The following is a 20296-nucleotide window of genomic DNA, read 5'->3' as shown; positions in this document are numbered from 1 at the left end:
GAAGCGCCAGGTCCTGGCTTTTATTGGCAGTATTTTAGGCAATATATTCAGCCGGCATCGGGGCAATGTCTCTGGGTGTTGTTTGGAGGCACCCGTTTCTGCACCGCTGCTAACAGTAAATGGCTGTATTTACCGGAAATCCTCCAGGTGGTTTTCCATACTTTTACAGAAGAAGTGGAAAGAGTGAATGCTTGCCATGACCTGTACTTACTTTCCCTAATGATGCATCAATCCTTGGCCCTTGCGACTCGAAAGGCCCTAAGGTTGTCTACTGTCTGTCGGCATTTAAAATGTGAAAGAGATTCACGCCTTTCCCAGATCACGGAACAGCACTCATCTGTCCACCAAGATACTGGTCTTCTCCTAAGGTGACCTGAGGACTAAGGATGGAGAAGTCAGTGGCATGGTGGATCACTCATGCGATGAGGTCCACCTATCCTTGGACATTGTCACACTGTTCAAACACAGACAGTTGGCTGAAACGCATCCAGGTAGCTCTGCTGACCATCCATTTTGGGGGCTTAACTTCAGGTGGTGACCATTTAGGAGGTGAAGGTGGATTAGGAAGTGATTACTGGAATGAAGGTTGTCAATGACCTCCCACTGATCAGAGTCAGCGAGGGCGGGAGAACAGAAAGAGTGGTCGATAGCTGAGAATGACCCAGTAGCAGAAGAGAAATACATGTGAGTACCCATGCTAAGGATGCTCAGCTCATGAGACATCATGAGGCCCTCGAAAACGTGACCCTAGGGTAAGCATTGGTCAAGCCCAACAGGACATGATGGGTACTGATGTCTCCCAGAAGGAGGTTTGGTCACGGGAGTTGTGTGATACGATCTGTGAGAGCCTCAGGGTCTAGTGCATCTAGCGGAGGTAAATACAGTGAGCAAACAGTGATCCATCAACACACATGAATTTGAACTGCAACTGCTTGCAGGTCAGCAGACAAGGGAAGAGTAGAGGAGTGGCGCGCATTAGTGACAAATACTGCGACACCTCCCTTGGTCCTCTCCCCCTTTAATTTACCCCTAACTTTGCACAGGGGAGATGAAGCACTTGAAGGCCAAGGGGGGGGAGGGGGGGGGGGCTGCCTGGATCCAAGGCATCAAACTCCATGATATTCTTCTCATCAGTCAGATGGGGAAAGAGTGACATTTGATGGCATTCGGGACAGCTTTCGACCCAAATATCATGAGCCTTTCCCTGCACCCTGTCCCTTTGAGGATGAGGGGAAAAGGGGGCGCTGAGAGGCATTCTGCTTTCCTTGTACTTTCTAGATGCTTGCTGTGGAACTGTTGCTGGTCTTTCCTGGTGCAGCTGCCTGGATTGCTTTGTCCTTACTCTTTTTTCCTTGACATGTACACATGCAAGTACAGGTGCTTCTGGTCAATACAGACATACTAGGTGTCGTCTTTGTCAATGGATCCACTTTGGGAATAGGTTTCTGCTCCATGGAAGAATATGTGGTGGTAAAGACAGGGGGTTTAGTCACCTGATATTCTTTTTTGGCTTCGGCATAAGGGATCCACATGGTCACTTTTATCTCCTGTATTTTGTGTTCTTCAGCAAAAACAGGGCAGTCTTGGCTCAAGACTGGATGGTTTCCAGAGCAGTTGATGCAGATCGCCAGAGACGTGCAGTCAGTCCAAGCATCATGAGCGGCTTTCCAGCAGTTCCCGCAGATCGCTTTACTTCCACAACTCATGATTGTACAGCTGAAACGCTGGCATTTATAGCACCACACAGGGTTTGGAATATAAGGCCAAACATTAAGTCGAAGGAGCCCCACCATAAGATGTTCAGGCAGTGTCGGAGAACTGAATGTGACAATGAAAGTGGCAGTCTTTCCAGTTGCTCCATTATTCCTGCACGTTCGTTGTTCCACTTTGACTATTACCTGGGATGCTCGTTCTTGCTTCAGTTCTTCTATGCCCATGTCCATGATATCTTGGCATGTGACAATGCCCTTACTCAAGCTGATAAAGGTGTGCATCTCAACAGTGATATCATAGTCACCCAGTTTTCGCGATTTCTTAAGAAGGTCTACCTGCTTTGAGCTGTTAGTTTCAACCAACAATGAGCCATTACGAAATTGTTTTATAGATTTTAATGTTCCAACAAGGCCTGACAAACCCGTATGGATATAAAAGGAGTATATTTTTCCAAATGTCCCCTCTTTCCTCTTTATCGCCAGAAACACATTGTTATTCATGACTCCAAGAGCCCTTTTACTGCAGTCCAAAGTATTCTTATTATCAGGAAGACAAGCCTCTCTCATCCTTTTGGTTAAATGGATGTGAACACTCCCAGATGGTACACCATTCCCGCTGGGAGGAGAAGAAAATGATTTTGAGATTTCCATTTCGGTCCCATGAGCAGCTAAGGGTCCACTCAGACAGAGCTCTGCTTGCCTGAGTAAGCCTTATACAACTGAGAAGCGGTAGGTTCCTCACAGGTTGCCCGCTAACGACTGTTCCACCTAAACAGCAATGATCTGGGTGGTCAAGCCAAAATCCCCATTCTCTGGGACACACAACGTTGCATCACTTGTGCCATGCAGTGGTCTCTAAAGCATGCCCAAAGCTCATGGTGATGGATGGATGGATGGATGGATGGATGGATGGGTGGATGGATGGGTGGATGGATAAGGTGTTATGGGCGCTCAACAGTGTAGTCTTTAGCGCCTGAACGGAAACAACAACGGACGAGTGTCATTAAAATGCAGCAAGTGCAAAAATAGGACTAAAGTTAAAGGTGACAGACTACATAGGCAGTATGCACGTCAACAGTAGCCAAGTGGAAAGCAGCATATAAAGAGGAGAACTGCAAGAGAACGTAGGGGAAGGGGTTAAAATGAAACACATAGCACATGTTTGGAACTGGCATATTACAAGAAGAAAAAGGAGTGGTCAGCCACTCGGCAACACACTAAAAATTCCAACCTAAAGTTTTAGGCTGAAGCCCGAAAACATCACAGTACCTTAAAACTTTCTTGACACTCGCCTCGTCATCGGCTAAAATCGAGGGCAGATCCCCACTAATACTAACTTCCGCCCTGACAGAACAATATAAATCACACTCAAGTAAAATGTGGCATACAGTGATTCGTACGCCACAGGCATCGCACAGCAGGGGTTCCTCTCGCCGTACTAAGAAGGCATGCGTAAGAGGACAGTGCCCTATGCGAAGACGTGTAAGGGTCACTTAGTCACGCCTAGGTGACCGGCAGGAGGAACACCACGGCTGGATGGTGGGTTTCACCAACCGCAGCTTATTTTCCCTCACTGCCAGCCATTCCTCCTCCCACAATTGCATATACTTCCGCCACAGCACAGAAACGACACCTTGCAAAGGAATAGAACATTGTGTCACCTCCGGTAATCTGCAGGCGTCCTGGGCAGCTCTATCAGCTTGTTCATTTCCCCGTATGCCCACATGCCCTGGCACCCAGCAAAAGGACACTTGCTTGCCCTGTTGTTGGAGGATGTACAGTTGGTCGTAAATCAGCTGTTCCAACTTCTCTGCTGGGTACGGGTTCTGCAGTGACTGTAATGCGCTCAGTGAGTCAGAGCAAATTAGGAAGTGTTTGCCCTGAGTACACCGTATCTGCTGCAATGCCTCCAGGACCGTGTGAAGTTCTGCGGAAAAAACAGTGTATTCCTGGAGAAGGCAAATCCTGATGACACGTTCGGGGAACACTATTGAGTAGCCAAGAAAATCCCCCTGCTGGGATCCATCAGTGTAGACTACTGTAAAATCATGATGCCTATCTAAAATGTTAAAAAACAAAGATTTGAAAGTAAAATCTGATGTAGGCTACTGTCTTTCTTAAAATTTGCCAAATCTAAAATCAGTCTGGGCCTCTGGAGGAGCCAAGGTGGATATCTGCTCCAACCTCGACGTGAAACATTAAAACCGGCCACACCCATCTCTAAAATGCAATCCTTTGCACGAATCCCATAGGGCCTTGTTGCTCGTTGCCGGTTGCGAAAAAGCCTTTCCAGTGGAGGCTGAGCAACAGTGTGGTATGCAGGTGTGTATGGTGTGGATAATGTTTGATAGGCCTGGTGCACCATTAGTAGACGCTGCCGGAAGTGAAGTGGCGGTTCACCTGCCTCTGCACAGAGGCTCGGTATGGGGCTCGTTCTGAACGCCTCAGTGGCCAACCGAATCCCCTCATGGTGCACCACATCTAACAGCTTCAAATAAGTGGGTCTTGCAGACCCATACACCGTGCATCCATAATCAAGCCGGAACCGCGCGAAGGCTCTGTAAAACCGGAGCAGACAAGTCCTGTCTGCTCCCCACATGTGGTGACTAAGACATTTTAAAATAGACAGCGCCTTAAGAGACCGTTTTTTCAGTTCCTTAATGTGTGGCAGCCACGTAAGCTTAGAATCAAAAGTGAGGCCCAGAAACTTCACCGTGTCTTTAAAATTCAGAATGGTGTCCCTCATCCTCAACTCAGGCAAGTCAAAAATGGAACGAGAATGGTTAAAAAGAACACACACCGACTTATCAGTTGAAAACTTAAAACCACTCTTCTGTGCCCATTCATCCAAACGTCGCAGAGTGAGTTGCAACTGACGAGTCGTCGTTGCAAGGCTTGAAGAAGAGCAAAATACAGAGAAATCGTCCACAAACAAGGAACACTGCACAGGACGTTTCACAACAGACGTAATACTATTAATAGCAATAGCAAAGACCGTCATACTTAAAACACTACCTTGAGGGACATCGTTCAACTGTTCAAAGCGATTAGACAGTACGTCTCCGACTCGGTACCGAAAATAATGTGGCGACAGGAAGGACTGAATAAAATTGGGAAGGCATCCACGAAAACCCCATTCGTGGAGCTGCCTGATGATAAGATGCCTCCAAGTAGTGTCGTATGCCTTTTCAATGTCAAAAAATATTCCCAACAGGTGATGCTGGCGCAGGAAAGCCTGTTGTATAGCCGCCTCCAGGAGGGCCAGGTTATCAAAGGTGGAGCAATACCTCCTGAACCCACACTGAAAGCGACTAAGGAGTTGTCTGGATTCTAACATCCAGACAAGGCGGCAGTTGACCATCCGCTCCAAGGTCTTTCCCACGCAGCTAGTGAGGGCAACACTACGGTAACTACCCGGGCATGTGCGATCTTTCCCAGGTTTTAAAACAGGAATTAAAATTGCTTCACGCCACGAGTCGGGGAAGTGACCTGACATCCAAACTAGATTAAAAAGTCGGAGGAGGATTTCTTTATTTCTCCCTGTGAGGCGCCGCAGCATGCTATAGTGGATTCTATCCTGACCAGGGGATGTATCACGAGCCCCACACAATGCAGAATCCAGTTCCCACATGGAAAATGGGCAGTTGAACTCTTCTGTATTGGGTGAGCGGAAGTCAAAACTGCTCCTCTCAGCAGCCACTCTGTGGGGCTGGAAAGCTGGATTCTGACTGGCGGTTGCAGTAATAGCTGCAAAATGAGCCACCATAGACTGGGCAATATCTTTTGGGGTCGTTCGGAGAGTACCATTCCACATTATAGTAGCCACAGGGCACTTCCCACCTCTCCCAGAAATCCTCCTGATGGTCTCCCATACAATGGAACTTCGTGTAGAACGATTAATGGTGTTCAGGAACTGCTGCCACGACTTCTTCTTGCTCTCTCATATAATCCGACGACACTTTGCCCTCGCCACCCGAAAGGATGCAAGGTTCTCTACAGTTGGCCGGCGTTTGAACCTACGCAGAGCTGCCCGCCTAGCCCTGACTGCAGAGCGGCATTCATCGCTCCACCAAGGGACGGGCTGCCACTTCGGTTGTCCCGTGGACTGTGGGATGGACGCTTCACTGGCGCAGTGGATCACTTCAGTAACATGATCCACCCATTCCTGGACACTGACCCGATGTTCAAACTGGGCTAGTTGACTATACAGTGCCCAGTTGGCTCGACCGAGCACCCATTGAGGCGGTTTCCTTTCCGGTTCCACTGCATGTGGCAGGTGAATCCAGATGGGGAAGTGATCGCTGCCGTGTAAGTCATCAACCACTTCCCATGCAGCAGTGTGGGCAATGGCTGGAGAGCAAAGTGTAGATCAATGGCAGAGAACGACCCAGTTGCAATGCAAAAATGCGTGCTTTGACCTGTATTTAGCAAATAGACACTGGAAGACAGAAGAAGCCTCTTGATTGCTCTACCCCTGGGGCAAGTACTCACAGAGCCCCAAAGCATATTGTGTGCATTAAAATCACCACAGAGGATGAAGGGGTGGGGGAGCTGTGTAAGGAGATCACTGACAGCCTCTTCGTCGAGCATATCATGTGGGGGCAGGTAAAGCGAACATACTGTTAGCATATGACGCACATGTACTAATATTGCAACTGCCTGTAAATTCGTCATGAGGGAGAGAGGCGAGGAGTGGTAGTCGGTGTTGACGTAGATACCTACTCCTCCTCGAGCTCTCTGTCCACTCAGGTCGTCCTTTTTGTGGAGGACATAGCCACGTAGCTCAGGGGTGTATGTTTCACTGAAATTTGTCTCTTGCAGACATACACACACAGGTCTATCCTGAATCAATAGACATAGTTCCTCCACATGTGTCCTGAACCCTTGCAGGTTCCATTGTAATATGAGAGCCATCACGGTGGTTGTATTTTCTGCCTCTCTTTCCGCTGAGGTGGGGAGACTGCAGCGGGTGGAGGCTCAGTCTTGGGGCGAGATGATTGCCCCATTTTCTCAGACTCCATCAGCTCTGGGGAAGAGTCTGATGAAGCGTCTAGTGGGACCACATTAACATGATCCGAGGGTTTACCAGCCGATTTAATTTGTTGGTGCTGCTTGACGTGTGCTTTCCTTTGTTTAGGGGGCTTTGCTGGAACTGGAGCTGGGGCGTTTATGACCATGCTGGGCTTTGGAACAGCCTCAGCAATCAGAGATGCCTGGGGCTCTTCAATGTTAGCTACTGCACCTTTCTCTGCTGTTCGAGGAGGGGCTACAGGCACTGATACACTTGCTGCCTTGCAAGTGCACTGACATGTGCAGGTGTTCGTGCCAACACTAACAACGTCCGTCTGTGTAGATGCATCGACTTTTGGAGGCGGCTTCTGAACAATGGAAGCAAAAGACGTAACGAATGTGGGGAACTGCATGGCCTTAAAGATCTTTTTGGCTTCACTGTAGGGGATACGCTTAGTTGTTTTTATTTCTTGTATTTTACGTTCCTCTAGGAAGATTCTACAGTCCCTACTCCAAACAGGGTGGCTTTCAAAACAGTTTATACATCTGACAGGCGACAAACAGTCAACTCCGTCATGGGCAGCATTACTACAGTTGCCACACATCGCTTCTCCTTTACACCCTAAAGTTGTATGCCCAAAACGCTGGCACTTAAAACAGCGCATTGGGTTTGGGACATACGACTGGACGTTTAGTCGAAGAAATCCTGCCTTGACGTTTTCTGGGAGTTTGGGGGTATTGAAAGTAAGAACGAAGGAGTCAGATTTCACCAGGTTCCCATCCACCCTTTTCATGATGTTCTGAACGTCAACAATTCCCTCCTGAGCCCACTCACTCTTTAATTCTTCTACAGGAATGTCAATGAGATCCCTACAGGTAACAACACCCTTACTGGAGTTCAGGGTGCTGTGAAGCTCTGTATCGATTGTGCATTCCCCCAAGCTTTTAGCTGTTTGAAGGTTAACTGCTTGCTGAGCAGTTGATGTTTCAACAAGCAGTGTCACATTCCGTAAACGCTTCACTGATTTTAAAGTTCCAGCTATTCCTTCTAGACCCTTTTGGATATAGAATGGTGAAACCTTTTCAAAGGAACCCTCTTTCCTTTTTATTATTAAAAACACATTCTGGTTGTCAGTATGTGCTCTGTTACTCTGAACTGCTGTATGTTTGCTGACGCCTGAGTCAGGAGGACTGGCTAACCTAGCCCTCTTGTTGGATTGGGCGGTAGTGCCAATCAGCGGTCCACCCATCCCACTGGCCAGCGAAAAATTAGGAGGAGGAAAAGAGGAAGAATTCATTGGTATCCATGGTCGTCCCACGAGCAGCTAGGGAAACTTATGTCCATCCAGACAGAGCCCCGCATGCCTGGATAAGCCTTGTACAACTGAGGTGTGGCAGGATCCCCAGAGGTTGTCCGCTAGTGACTGTTCCACCTCAACAGCCATGCATCTTATCGGCGCGCAGCACACCTTAAGATTGAAGGGTTTTTTATAGAGGTATGTACCATCCTCGCAATCCAGCCAATCAAGCCAAGATCCCCGGTCCCTATGACACACAATGTTCCACCGTTGCACCACACGGTGGTCACTGAAGCATGCCCAGAGCTTACTGTAACAGCAGACTGGCGGCGCACACCAGTCCACAGCTCGAGGACCCCAGGTTCGCCAAGCCCGTACCCAGCAAACGAATGCTGAGCCCTCTGAGGGACTCATGGTGACAGGGGACTGGTCGTGCTAACCACTCCCCAGCTCAGGAACCCCAGGGTCACCAAGCCCGTACCCAGAAAATCAATGCTGAGCCCCTGAGGGCTCCAGCAGGTGTAGTAGGCCTTCTCCAAAGCAAAAAACATGGCATTTCCACAGAAAACCATTCATAACATCAGTGGATGAAGTAACGAGATGATCAACTGCAAAACAGCGCCCTCAAAATCCACGCTGTGCAGTCATCAGTAAATTGTGAGACTCAAGCCACCACAGCAACCTGGTATGAATCATACGTTCCATCATCTTGCAAACACAGTTGGTGAGAGATATGGGACAGTAGCTGGAAGGAAGGTTTTTGTCGTTACCAGACTTATGTATGTGTATGACGGTAGCTTCACACCAACGTCCGGGAAATGTGCCCTCTGCCCAGATGCAGTTGTGCATCTTAAGCAGGAAGTGGTTGCCCGTAAGAGAAAGGTGCTGCAACAAGCGAATATGGATGGCGTCTGGGCCTGGGGTGGAGGATCGGGATGAACTGAGAGCATGATTTAGCTCCCTCATAGCAAAAGCGGCATTGTAGCACTCACAATTCTGAGAACAGAAGGGTATCACCTGATCCTCCTCCGCTCATTTCCGATGTAGGAAGGCGGGGTGATAGTGGGAAGAGCTCGAAATTTCCTCAAAATGGCAGCCCAAGGTGTTGAAGATAGCATTAGGGTCCACAATGACATCGTCTGCTACTGTCAGGCCTGAAACTGGCGAATAGATCTTGGTCCCAGAGATCTGACGGAGGTTGGCCCACACAACAGAGCATGGGGTGGAACTGTTAAAAGAACTAGTGAATGAAATCCAGCTACCTTTTTTGCTATCGTAAAGAATGTGACAACACTTTGGATGCATCTGTTTATAATGACTGGAGTTTGCCATCATAGGACGATGGTTAAAAATGCGGAGAGCACACCTTCGTGCACGAATTGCATCGCGGCATTTCTCAGTCCAACAAGGGTCTGGGACACGGTGTGTTAAAGAGGAAGTGCGAGGAATGGAACATTCTACAGCAGTTAGGATATCGTTTGTCAGATATTCCACCTGGTCATCAACGAGGGAAATCTTGTTCTTCGAAGGTCTCCAGGGAGGAGAAAAGCCACCAGTCAGTCTTAGTAAGCTGCCAATTAAAACTGTGTGCCGGGCCAAGACTCAAACTCGGGACCTTTGCCTTTTGTGGGCAAGTGCTCTACCAACAGAGCTACCGAAGCAAAACTCACAGCTTTACTTCTGCCAGTACCTCGTTTCTTTCGAGTCTCGGGCTGGCACACAGTTTTAATCTGCCAGGAAGTTTCATACCAGCGCACACTCTGCTGCAGAGTGAAAATCTCATTCTTAGTAAGCTGCCATTTAGGTGTGCATGAAGATGGGGTAGGAGTCAGTGAATGGATAGCACATGGGAAACAATCGCTTGAGTATGTGTTAGAAAGGACAGACCACTCAAGACGATGGGCAAGCTGGGCAGTGCAGAAGGATAGGTCCAAATGGGAATACGTGTGTGAGGAGTTAGGAAGGAATGTGGGTGCTCTAGTGTTAAGGCAGCAGACGCTGAGTTGATTAAGAAGAGCAGCCAAGAGGCCACCTCTCTGACAGGTCTTGGCAGAACCCCAAAGGGGATGATACGCATTAAAATCGCTGAGTAGCAGAAATGTGGGAGGTAGCCGCCCAATAAGCTGAAGGAAGTCTGCCCTGGTGACATCAAATGGCAGAGGGACATAAATGGTACAGAGGGAAAAAGTCAGGTGGGGAAAGAAAAGGCAAACTGTAAAAGCTTGAAGATGGGTAGTCAGGGAGATGGGTTGACTATGAACATAATCCTGTATGAGCAGCATGATGACTCCATGAGATTGAATGCCAACCTCAGGGGGAAGGTCAAAACGAATCGGAAAGAAATGTGAAAGCTCAAAGTGGTTGTGAAGATGCAATTTTGTTTCCTTAAGGCAGAGTACTGCGTGATGCTGCGATGCTAAAAGCAGCCTTAAATCCTCTTTGTGGAACTGAAGGCTGTGAACATTCCATAAGAGGAGAGTAATGATGAGGAATAAATGAAGGGGTGTCACCTCAACGGCTGCAGAGAAATGGTTGGTGGTGTGCACCGGAGACACAGAGGCTGGCCTTGTGCACCGGCGACACAGAAGCTAGCCTGGCTAAGGAATCACGTGGCAACACCATCGAAGAGGATCTTCGAGTCGGCGAAGGAGAAGACTGTTTGACTTTGTTGGACTTCTTTGAGCTTTTCTAGTTAGCGAGGAGAACTCAGACGGTTGACTGGAGGGACATAGGAAGTTTTCACAGGAGTACTCCTCTTGTTCTTTCCATCCTACCGGTTATGTAGCTAGTGGCTTCGCCCCTTGAGGCGAGAGTTTCATGACTTGTTGCACAGCTGGATGAGAGGATGGTGATGCTACCTTGACACTGTGCAATTTCACAACCTCAGAGCTGAATCTGAAGTTGCATGTCTGCGTGGCCAAGTCCTTCAGGGAGCGAGAGGTAGCAAGAACAGAACTATAGGTGCCAGATGGGAGAACAATGAGTTTGTGACTAGCCAATAACTTGTGAGTGACTGAGTAAGGTACTTTTTCCTTTACCCGGATATCCTGCAAAGCCTGCTCATCGAGATACTTGGGACAATCCCGAGAGGAGGCGGCATGGCCGCCATTGCAGTTGATACAGCGGGGAGGAGGAGGAGGAGGCAGAGAATCACGTGCATGTGCATCCCTACCACGGGTTACACATTTGGCTGGGTGTTGACAGGACATTCTAGTGTGTCTGAAATGATGACACTGGTAGCAGCGCGTTGGGTTCAGAATGTACGGTCAGACTGTGATAATTTGATAGCTTGCTTTGATCTCTATATCAAAAATGAGAAAAACAAAAATGAGAAAAAGAGTGCAGGTGAGCACTAAGGAGGAATCTACCTTTTTCATCACCCGATGGACAGCAATGACACCCTGATCAGAGAGGTATGATTGGATTTCGGCATTAGTCAGACCATCAAGCAGCCTAGTGTAAATAACACCACAGGAAGAATTCAAAGTTCTATGGGCCTCGACGCGAACAGGATAGATGTGGAGAAGCGAGGTCAGCAAGTAGTAGTTGTGTTTGAGGATCAGAATAATCTCCAAAAGTAAAGTGCCATTCCATAAATGAGAGCAGGATTACACAGGGCTGGAAACTGCATCAACACATTTATGAATAATAAACAAATTTACCATTGCAAAGGACTGACTGTCTTCAGTGTGTGAAACCACGAGGAACCATGGTGCAGGTGGAAGTGTCTTTGAATCATTAGCCTCATTCCATTTATGTTTTGCAATCACTGATTGTAAAGATGATTGGCTCATTGTGAGAAAATCCCCATGATTGCCAGTGTCTCCGATGGCACGCTCCTTCCAACTGGGGGCCCATTCACAAGGGGGCGCACCCACCTTAGGTGATTGTTCAGACCTCCCAAACACATGACAATGGGAGCAATTGGCAATTTGGGAAGGTACCAGCTCAGGCAATCACCTCTACCTGGGCCTGGCCCGTACCAGGGGATTCATGAGAACCCTACCTGTTGACCCAGGGCTGGGAATTACGCGTTACCCAATCACCATTATGCATCAGACACATGGGCCGGCCATCAGGTGTGCACAGGGAGGAGAGGAACCTCAAATGCCAAAGCAGAAGAACAAGAGGAGAAGGGAAACAAAGAAAGGAAAAGGCAACTAAAAACAGTGGTGAGACATACCCCCGAAACGGTGAACAGGGTCAAGTATTTTCACACAGTGGACGGAGCCACTGAGCCATAAACTTGACAACCATTATGTAGTCTGGACAAGACATGAGCATGGTAAAGATGGAGAAGACTAGCAAGGTCTGCACTGCAAGGTGTGGGGGGGGCAGGAGGCAGAGAGCATTAAGCTGCTACATGCATGTGGTCTTCAGGTGGTGAATATGGGGTAGCCACATCAGCTTTTTATCAAAAATAAGGCTCTAGAAACGGAATGTGCTACAACATCGAGTAGCTGGACACTAACTAAAGTTCCAGATTAGGGTGTCCAGTGGGTCAATGACCAAAATGCATAACCTGTGTTTTGTAGGGAGAAAACTGGAAGCCATGGAAGATGGCCCACACGGAGGCCTGTCGGATGGCACCTTGGAACCTGCACCCAGCAGATACTATCAAGTGGGAGCTGCACCAGATGCAAAAATTGTCAACATACAATGTCAGGGTAACTACAGACCCAACAGAGGTTACAAGCACATTGATGGCTATGAGTAAGAGTGTGGCACTTAACACAGAAGCTTGTGGGATACTGTTCTCCTGAATCTGAGGAGTGCTGAGTGAAGTGTCAACTCAAACGTGGATGAGCCGATGGGGTAAAAATTCACAGACAAAAATTGGAAGGGGGCTGTGAAAACCCAGTCATGGAGGGTAAGTGAAATGTGATGATGCCAAGCTGTGTTGTAAGCTTTATGTAGATCAACAAAGATTTTATCTTATTTTATTAGTTTTGTTTATTAATAGAAACTGTTATGTAGGCATGCTATTCCTATTTTGTGCTAAAGGTTTTCCTGTCAACTCCATTGTTATTTATGTACTGTTCAGTTTTTACTATTTCATTGCAAAGATGTTACTCACTGTATGTTTCTACTTCACTCTAGATGTGTTACTTCTCTTCCAATATTGTCTGCTAACATTTAACTTCTTTGGTGATAATACTCAGTAAATGTCTGAAAATGGCCTTGTAAGCCGAAAACCGGTTAGCAATAAAAATAATATTGTAGAACAAAAGCAAACTGGTGCTTTTCATTTATTATCAACAAAGACCATGACAAGGTGCCGGCGGTTGGTAAAAGCCTGTCAGATTGCTGTTTCCAATCTGAATACATGGTCAGTTGGAGATCGCCCTTCCAGGAAGCCACTCTGGCAAGGGGACAAAATGCCTTGAGATTTGAGCACCCAACGTAATCAGAAGCTAACCATCCTCTCAAGCAGTTTACGAAGTACATTCGTCAGGCTAATCAGGCAATAGCTGCTGAGAGATGTTGGGTTCTTCCCGGGGTAACTATACTGTCTCACTATTGGGACAGGAAAGCACCCATGAGACAAATGTGGTTCAAGACCCTAAATAGATGTTGCCTCTGGGTAACGTGCAAGTGTTGGATCTCCCGGTTGTGGATGGAATCCAGCACTGGGGCTGTGTCATGAGAAGAGGTAAGAGCCTGCAACAATTCCCATTCAGTGAAGGGTTCATTATAGTTTCAGTATGGTGGGGAATGAAACAGAGGGTCTGTTCAACTCGGCGTTTATGCTGGAGAAAGGTACGGGGATGGGAAGAGGATGCTGACGCCATCGCAAAGCGTGTCACATGGTGTTCTGTAAGGACCAATGGATCAGTGCACAGAGCATCTTGGAGGATAAGATCCTGAACAGTGAACTGTTGCTGTCAGCCCAGAAGGCTACAGAGTTTGGATGAAACCTGCGAGGAAGAGGCATACATCCCCATGGAGGAAACGTAGCGTTCCCAGCATTCCTTTTTACTTTGTTTAATAAGGTAAGCCTTAGCCCAAAGACACTTAAAAGAAAGGGGGTTGGTCTGTGAAGGATGTCATTTAAATCGCTGCAGCACCCGTCGGCGGTCCTGAACAGTGGCTCAAATGTCCTCGATCGACCACAGCACCAGTCGATGATGACAGGGACCCATGGATAGGGGGACAGCGCAATGCCAGCAGCATGATGAATAGTGGCAGACACACCCTGCATGATCGCATCAGTGCAATTCAAGAGAGAGGTGTCGAAATGCACTGCCAATGTATGTAAGGGCCATCTGACATGCATCTGCCTGGCGGTGTCAGGGGAATGATAGAATTACCTGAAAGTGGTCACAGTCACAAAGATCATCATGGTGTGACCAGCTTAGGGAAGCCACAACAGCAGGGGAGGAGATCGTAAGTTCGACAGCAGTAAAGGTGCCATTAACAGCACTGAAGTGGGTAAGAGAACTGTCATTGAGGGGAGACAAAGCACAGTCTGTAATAAGTTGTTCAACTAGGAGACCTCTACCTGTTGAAGTGGCATTCCCCCACATGGGGTGGGTGCACTGAATCCCCCAAGGAGGAGCAACAAGGGTGGAAGTTGCTGTATTAAGCTAGACAGCTCAACATGAGGAAATGGCCTACCTGGAGGGATGTAGACACTGCAAACAGTGATTGCTGGAGTCATTTGGGCTCTAACCACTATTTCTTCCAGACTGGTATGAAGGGGGATCTTTGGTGCAAACCAAAGTGCAGACCCCTCCAGATGCTATCCCAAGGCCAGCCTGGTTCTGACAGAACACCTGGTAACCACAAAACATTGGAGAGTGGTCATCACGGAAGTGCATTTCTTGAAGAGCAAGACAGAACACAGAATAGGAGGAAACAAGACGCTGTATTTCCAGTAGGTGATTATAGTATCCATTGCAATTCCACTAGATTACCATGTGGAGAGAGTCCAGGTTAGACGTTAAGAAGCCAACAAGAGGCCTTGTTACTTGGTTAGTGGTTGTCGCCAAAAAGGATGGGGTGATATCCACAGATAAGATGTCAAGAGTCAGGTAGCAAGTGGGGAGATGGCATCTCAAACAATACCAGAGGGCAGAGGGAGAAGGGGCGGGGGGTGTCGGCTTGTCCTGGAACTTAAGTTTTTTCTTCTTCTTCTTCTCCTCCTCCTCCTTCTCTTTCGGAGGTGGAGGAGGGCGGGGCACAGAGGGGTACAGGCTTCTGGAAGATCTGGAGCCAAAAGAGAGCAGGTGACCTTGGTGCACACAGATGGTGTGTCTCGTGGCCGAGCTGTGGTAGTAGGCTGCCGGCGAGAGGGGTCCCAGGAGCGGAGCCCTATCACCAGCAGGTGCCAAAGAAGGGGGGCACTTCTTCGGCCAGGGAGGGGGAGTGGCTCCAGGATGGGAGGTCATGGGAACTGCAGGGGAAAGGGAGATGGGGATAGGGCTGGGGAAAGGAAGAGGTAGGAGGGCGAAAGGATGTAACAAAGGCAGAAGTTGAAGAAAGTTACACTGGATGAAGTCCCTCATATTTCTGGTTAGCCTCAGTGTAAGACAGGCGATCCAGGGACTTGTACTCTCAGATCATCTTTCCTCTTTTGTAAGCTGGGCCCTCATGGAGTGGGTGTTCACAGTCACCACAAAGGGGATCCGCCATCCAGCAGGAAGACTTAAGCCCAAAATACAAGCACCTCATGGGTGGTGGGATGTACGGCTTCATGTCACATCTGCAGCACATAACCTTGACCTGCCCTGGGAGGGTATCCCCCTCAAAAGACAGAATGGAGGTGCCGGTATCAGAGCAGTTGTCTATGTGACCCCTCTGCACACGTTGAACAAAATGAACACTGCAAAGCTCCAGATTAGCCCAGAGTTTCTCATCAGTTTGCAGGATGAGATCCCTATGAAAAATCACTCCCCGGACCATGTAATAGACAATGGAACATTGCAAAGAGGATCACAAGCACAAAGAGCTGCAGACTGGAAAGCAAAAGACGCTTTGATCAACAGGGAACCTGACCGCATCTTACTGAGAGACTCCACTTCATCACACTTGCCCTCAATATTCTCCACAAAAAACAATGGCTCTGTGGTGGTGAATGTGTCCCCGTCCATCCTAGTACAGATGAATTAGCGGGGAAAGTGTTTCATCCCTAGACAGCAAGCCTGGCCCTCCTTCCACGGTGTAGCCAGAGAAGGGAAGGCTGCCGGGTCACACAAAGTAGCATTCAATGATCCTTCACCATTTGAAGAGACAACCTTTTGGGAAACGCCAGATTTTTGCAGCTTGATACGCTTCATGTGCCTGGCACCCACCCTGATACCACTCACTCCGATCAGGGGCTCTCCCCATGGGCACCAACCAGCCACATCAAGGGCCACGTGGCACCGAGGCTGTTGCCAGTAGTTCCGATGCTCCAGGAAGACAAGCAACTACTCCCTGGCATACATGGGGAGGGAGGAGGTCAGGTATCAGTAAAGTGAACCCTATGTTGTCAGGGGGCTCAGCAAGATGGGTACACAATAGCCCCACCACTCGGATGGGCTACCCCTGCTGGGGACCTAGCAAGGTGGAGAGGAGCTACGGCAGGGAGGGAAGAGGGGAAGGAAGAGGGGAGAAGAATCCACACTATAGATGTTAGGGAGGGAGATCTTCCCCGTATGGCTCACACTAAAACCAGAAAATTTATAAGAACTCAAGATGGGACCTAAATTCCAAAAAGGATGATAGTGTCATTTGCTTGGGATTAAGACGCTCATATTTTTTCTGGCCTCTTGATATGCCAACTTGTCCAGGGTCTTATACTTTGGGATTTACTTCTCACGTGTAAAAATGGAGTAATCTGCTGAGCTGGGAGAGTGGAGCTCGCTGCAGTTTACAGAGAGAGGGGAGGGACTCAAGCAATGTTTCTGTGCAGCGGATGTCCACAATCCCTCCAGACAGGGTTAGGGGTGCAACAAGATGACGTTCGCCCAAACTTCATACACCTGAGGAACCTCATAGGAGAAGGGACACACGGTTTCACATCATACCGGTAGATCATCACCTTGATCTTCTCAAGCAATGTATCACCCTCAAAAGCCAAGATGAAGGCCCCGGTAGCAACTCTTCCCTTGATCACCCGTGGACACAACAGATACAGGCACACCCCCTCGCTCTAAGTTGGCCCGTATCTCATTGTCAGATTGCAAAAGAAGATCACAGTGAAAGGTGACACTTTGGACCATATTGAGGCTCTTGTGGGGAGTGACAAACACGGGAATGTCACCCAACTTTTCAGGACAGAACAGCACCTGTGGCTACGCAGGAGATGACGTTTTAATCAGGAGGGAACCACTCTTCATCTTAGAGATGGCTGCAACGTCCCCGTATTTGTCTTCAGTGAGTACAACAAAAGATAAAGGCTTTGTGACCAAATCGTCAGTCTTGGTACAGACTAGGTATTGAGGGGGGGGGGGGGGGGGGGAGGATTGTGTTCCTTGTTGCCTAGTCCTGCAGATCTTCCATACCTTCCATGGCGCGGCCAGGAAGGGAACATGTTGGGATCGTACTTCGTTGAATCATATGAGGCTTTTCCATTCAAAGAGACTGCTACAGCCATGTGATCAGCAACAGCGAAAGTTTAAATCACTTCATGTGTGAACTAACAGCCATGGTGCCACCCACTCCAAACGGGGCTCTCCTCATGGTCACCATCCAGCTATAGTAACAACAATGAGCTTGTACTCCGTGGCATACATGGGGAGCGTGCAGCACAAGCACCAACAGTGCAATCCCTGCGTGGTCAGGAGATTACCACTTTGCAGATACCTGATGATCCCTGACCACAACACGATGGCTACCATGCTCGGTTTTGGTTGTACTATGACAATAAGAAGGAAGCGTGGCAGGATGGAAAGGCATAGAGGCAGAGCATACACCACAGCTGTCAACCTTCCCTGCATGACACACACTTCTGTAAAATTTGCAAAAGATGGCAGATGAAACACAATAATGGCGACCATGTAATCATTAATAGTGCTGGGATTGAAACTGGAAATCACAACCAAAATCATGAACCAAGTCCAGGCTGGGTTTGTACCAAAAGGACCATTCAATGGGACGTCAATGGAGGTAAGAGCCAGTCAAAGTGTAGGTTTGCAGCACAGAAAGAGGAAGCTATGCTGCAGAAGCTGCGGCTCCGTGGCAGCCAAGCACACACACATCAAAGAGTGGTGAGCCCCAGAGAGAAATCCTCTCTGTGTCGACTGCTGAAGTTGTGGACAATACAGAACGTGTCAAACGTATATTGGATTTTATACGAGAAAATCAGCACCTTATATAGACTACATGTAAAGGGAGGGAATGGACAGTATTTTTATATTTCTTTGTAACTTTTGGAAAGGTACACTTTCTTTGGCAACACTCATGTTCCTAATTAGTTTCTTTGTAGGAGCCTTGTGATAGTTGCTGAATTTTCTCAGAAGATTACATCATAAAGAATAACCAACTTAAAATATCAGTGACAGTCTTACCTTCAGGAGGCGAAATTCCAGTACTATCAATAGACACATTTGAAAATATGCTCTAGGGCCTACTATCCTAGTTTTCACCATTATATTACATTTTCAATGCTGATATTCATTATGTATAAGTGCAAACATAATTTCAATGCCACCAGTCAATTTGCCCAACTTACAGATTGCTGCATTTTCTTAAGTTCCAAATTATTGAAACAGCAGATGTCACAAAAGTGAAACTCCAGGTATTTGCATGTGATGCAGTTACAGTTAAGCTTTCCCATTGCCAAAAGGCTGGTATGGAATTCACCAGAGATGGAAAATATTCAGCCTTGAGGAACATATCAAAATATTTGGCGCTGACCTTCATTCACAAGAGAATGCAGAGTGATTGCAGCATTTTTGGGTCAGAAATTGTAAAGACAGAAACTGTGTGTTTCTCCTGGTGTACCGTTGTATCACGTAAGATATCAAGTATACTGGGTTGACAATACCTATTGTACTGTTGTGGTTCTTGGTTTTTGTTTGATGGTGTTAATTTGTTTTTGAGAAATAATAGTGTGCAATGCCAGACTAGGGTTTCCTGCTAACAGCTGACATCATCATGTAAGGATGAACAACGGGTGCATCTTTGAAAGGTGGTAGTTTCACTGACTCCATCCAACAGATCACTCAGCAGTCTGGACACTATTTATTACCTCAAGACAATATGAAACAGCACATTACGTAGGGTCTTATTAAGAACTCCATAAACAATGTCTTGCCTAGCAATGACTGTAGTTCAATACATATGTTACCAGCACTATAGTGTTGTCATCAAAAGAAGCATAAAAGAAGAGTTGAACTGAATGTCTGGAGACCACACTTCAATAGTTCCCCAACATTAGACCATTTATTTTCTTTCACACTTACCGAAAATTTACAATACAGACGAAAGTGGCAAGACATTTCGAAAAGGTGTGGGCTGCATTGTGGTAAAATCTATACAGAAACTAACCTGGTCTTCAATATAAATCTCCGCTAGGTTCAGTTCACAGGAGAATATCTCTGAAGACTGAGATAGACGGTGTGGCAAACCTTTCTGGAAATAGATCTACGGTTTCTACGTACCTAATTCTCAGAAGGCTTAGCTCATACGAAGACACCTACTTAATAAATAAAGTTGCTCAATTACAATTTTCTTACCTCTCTGCCATAGCGTCCAGATTACAGATTTCTCATGTACAATTAGCTCAATACGGTGACATTTCTTGTTTCTTAATAAAAACACTCAAATATTCTTTCTTCCACCAAAGTCGTCACCTGCTGACAGACATGTTGATCTATCATCTGCTGGTCATTACGAAACGAAACCAATTTACACCTGACACTTAACAACGCTTCGAAAGTGTTTTTGTTTATGTTTCAGTCTCATCTACTAACCAAACACGTCATACATTTGCATTGCAGTTTCTTTTTGCCCATTGCTTTCAAACCTTTGACAATTTGCGTCAAAGATACAGAGTGACAGAAACTTCTCAATTTTGATATCCCGTCAGAATGACCTCAGGCGCTGAGAAATACAATACCGAGCATCCATCGAATACATTTCGATTTAATTTTATATTATTATAGCTGCGTAGTAGTGGAATTATATTCCAGTATGCAGATGCAAGAGAGTTTAAAGTTTCATCAGTCAAATTGTATTGTAGTTAGACCGGAGCAACTTGAAAAATTTATCTGCATCCTGTTGGAGAATGTATTAAATAAATCTTTTGCAGTACAAGAAATTTTTATATTGCTTACGCGCTCTTAAATT

At 47.1% G+C, this 20296-nt stretch overlaps 1 protein-coding gene across 2 annotated transcripts in view; it reads right to left on the bottom strand.

Moving 5' to 3' along the window:
• LOC124614718 (synergin gamma-like) overlaps positions 1-19970 on the bottom strand; it is a 164630-nt gene extending 144660 nt beyond the window's left edge. Inside the window, exons 1-2 of one of the 2 annotated variants that reach the window (XM_047142965.1) lie at positions 19921-19970; positions 19684-19800 (exon numbers count right to left, since the gene is read on the bottom strand). In XM_047142965.1, coding sequence (XP_046998921.1) covers positions 19684-19694 — 11 coding nt within the window. In that variant the 5' untranslated portion in view covers positions 19695-19800; positions 19921-19970. Of the gene's footprint in view, positions 1-19683 lie in introns of both variants that reach the window. The other variant, XM_047142968.1, reaches the window with a different exon arrangement.
• Positions 19971-20296: the final 326 nt, after the last annotated feature.

The sequence above is a fragment of the Schistocerca americana genome, chromosome 1 (assembly GCF_021461395.2).
Source record: "Schistocerca americana isolate TAMUIC-IGC-003095 chromosome 1, iqSchAmer2.1, whole genome shotgun sequence".
Classification (NCBI taxonomy): domain Eukaryota; kingdom Metazoa; phylum Arthropoda; class Insecta; order Orthoptera; family Acrididae; genus Schistocerca; species Schistocerca americana.
The sequence above is the reverse complement of the archived record's forward strand: the minus strand, read 5'-3'. Positions and strand labels throughout refer to the sequence as shown.